Below are 2,704 nucleotides of genomic sequence, written 5' to 3'. Positions count from 1 at the left end.
ACCGGAACGCAATAATTACTGATTGGCGGAAGAAACAGGTTAGGTGGCAGTACTTCCCTGGACGTACTCTTTCACAAGAAGCATAACTGCTACTTTTTACCAGCACCCTTAAATAAAGAATAAATACTTCGAATAGGCTACTGTACTGTAGTACTTTTCAAAGTTTTATTGGTTCTCCATACAAACTTTCATCCCCTATTTCACCCCTTTTAGATTTTTCTTGTAAAGTAACCTATGTCTTTCTAATAGTTCCCATCTATCTCCGTATCAAAATTCATGACAAATTGGTTCAGCGGTTTAGGCGTAAAAACGTAACAGACAGACTTACTTTCACATTTATAATGTTTGTTTGGATGTTATACAATTTTTTCGAATGGCCTAAGACCATCTTAAATAAACAAAGGATAAATATTAGCACTTTTATGGATCTATTAATAATTTTAACACAAATTTTGTTTCCTTATACCTCACTCAAACAATTGATCCTTTTTTGATGTTACGTCAAGTACAATTTGAGATCAATCAAGATTATGTTTTCCTTTTCCCTGTATTGCTTATTTATAGCATCCTGGAATTCCTCTTCCAGGAAACACTTTGTAATAAATAAAAATATTAAGGCGCCTGACGATATAAACTTTTAGGGGAATGGAAAATGCGCGGTAAACTTGAGAGTGTGTAGGTATTTCATATTACAATTACAATTAGGCTGTTGTATCCCAATGCTGGACAAAGGCCTCCCCCAGATCCTTCCACATATTCCGATCTTTTTTTTTACGTCAGGAAATCCTCATGGATACCCTCCGCCCGGGGGAGACGAAGGGTTATGTCGGACTCCTACCGACTAAAACCTGACGGTGTTCCCTCTCCTCACCATGTACCGGAGTCACGGGGGCGCTTTCGCATTCTTCCGCGACCCCGGCGGTGAGCGGTTTGATAGGTAGTCGAACCCCGTCTCACATATCCGGAGCTAACTGGACCCAAGCTTTATTATAAGCGTCCAGTTCGTCACACCAACGCTTCCTCTGTCAGCCTTTCGCTTATATTTCGTATATTTAATTATTTCGTAAGATCTGCTGGCTCGATTCGTAGCTCAGTTGGTAAAAGTAGCCGTAGCGGTAGCCATCTTGAGGCAACAGACACTGCTTTGAGTCCCGTTGGATCGAGGCAATTTTTCTTTGTGTTTGTTCGATACTTGTATTTTTTTCTATGATACTAAGTGACAGGACATACAAGTGCGCTAGGTGGCAAGCGACACGCCTGTCTATCTTTGTAGTGACACTTGGGGGTTTATTTTGTTTTTCTTACATACAATACACTTTGTAACACAGAGACATTGACTTACAATTATATAAGTAAGTCAATGCACAGAGATTATCAGAATTAAATATATGAAATATGTACGCTCTCTCAAGTTTATAAGGTGTAGTCACGTGACTCATTTCAACTACTATTTTGCACGACCGCGCAGCCGCGGTTGCCAGTCATGAAATAATTTTCGATCCCATTTATTAACATAACATTTTTTCCTAAACGTTTAATTTAATTGTTGTAAGTTTACCGTTACAAATACCTATAAAGATGCCTGCCAAAAATATATCCATTTTGTAATATTAGTAAGGGATAATTTTAACGTTACGTAAGCAGATTAAATTAGGTTGCTCCATAATCGTGACTTTGGCATTCCTTCGAGGTAATAATAATAATTAGAAACACTTTATTTGTGATTTTAAGTTTATTGAATGTTTGTTTTTTAGTAGCAGTAGAGCTCCTTGTGAAAGAGTTCGTCCAGGGAAGCACTGCCACCTTACCTATTTCTGCCGCCAAGCAGTAATGCTCACATTACTGCGTTCCGGCTTAGAAGGGTAAGGGTGCTGGTGAAATTACAGGCACAATGGACTTTTCAACTTATGTCTCAGGGCATAGGCATGTCGCTTACCACCAAGCGCACGACTTGTTCGTCCCGCCGCTTGGCATCATAAAAAAAGTTTTAGTACCGTTTTTTTGTGATATTTCTCCACTAGTTAGTTATATATAAGTTATAATTTATTAATACAAAGATCCGAACATTTCGAAAAATTCCTATCGATCCGGCTGGATTCGAACTAGCGCTTTCAGCATATCGTGACGGTCTCCCAAGAGAGATCTTTGTTTTTGGTTTTAACGACTTTTTACCGTAGCGCCATCTGTGACAAATTCATGAAAGTTTTTCGTCAGTGTTTTTATTGAAAAATTTGTTTTAGTGTTCGAGGTAATAGTTAATTGCAATGCTAGCGTGCATTATTAGAATTTAGAGCAACGACAGGGATATCGTAACCATGTATTAAGGAAATATATGAGGTCATTGGAGCGTATAAATAAATAGAATTTTGAATAAGGTACGTGTTACAAAGTGGAGGAATCGAGAATATGGTGAATGGAGATCTGCCCGTTTATCTTTGGAGAATGAGCGGTGGTACAAGCACGATACAAGTGAGTGTCTATTGGGAAATAACCTTTCTTCCCGGTACCGGAGATTACAAAGATGTTCGAGATTGTTCCGCTGTACAATATGAGTTTTACTCCAATGATTTTCCGAAGGTGTTCTTTTTGTTTTGAATATTTTTAAACGTTTGTTCGAACAAAGTAATAAACAATATATTTATAAATAATATTAATAAACTTTTTTAAACAGAAGAGTTATATTTCATTGTAAGGCCCTGGCTCC

General features: G+C 37.8%; 1 protein-coding gene across 1 annotated transcript in view; it reads left to right on the top strand.

The window, feature by feature from the left end:
* Positions 1-872: 872 nt before the first annotated feature.
* Positions 873-2,704, top strand: part of LOC113229926 (trypsin CFT-1-like) — a 76,267-nt gene continuing 74,435 nt past the window's right edge. The window contains 1 exon segment of the mRNA XM_026463620.1: positions 873-921. Coding sequence (XP_026319405.1) covers positions 873-921 — 49 coding nt within the window.

The sequence above is a fragment of the Hyposmocoma kahamanoa genome, unplaced genomic scaffold (assembly GCF_003589595.1).
Source record: "Hyposmocoma kahamanoa isolate Upper Pololo Valley unplaced genomic scaffold, ASM358959v1 63, whole genome shotgun sequence".
NCBI classification, from domain to species: Eukaryota; Metazoa; Arthropoda; class Insecta; order Lepidoptera; family Cosmopterigidae; genus Hyposmocoma; species Hyposmocoma kahamanoa.
The sequence above is the reverse complement of the archived record's forward strand: the minus strand, read 5'-3'. Positions and strand labels throughout refer to the sequence as shown.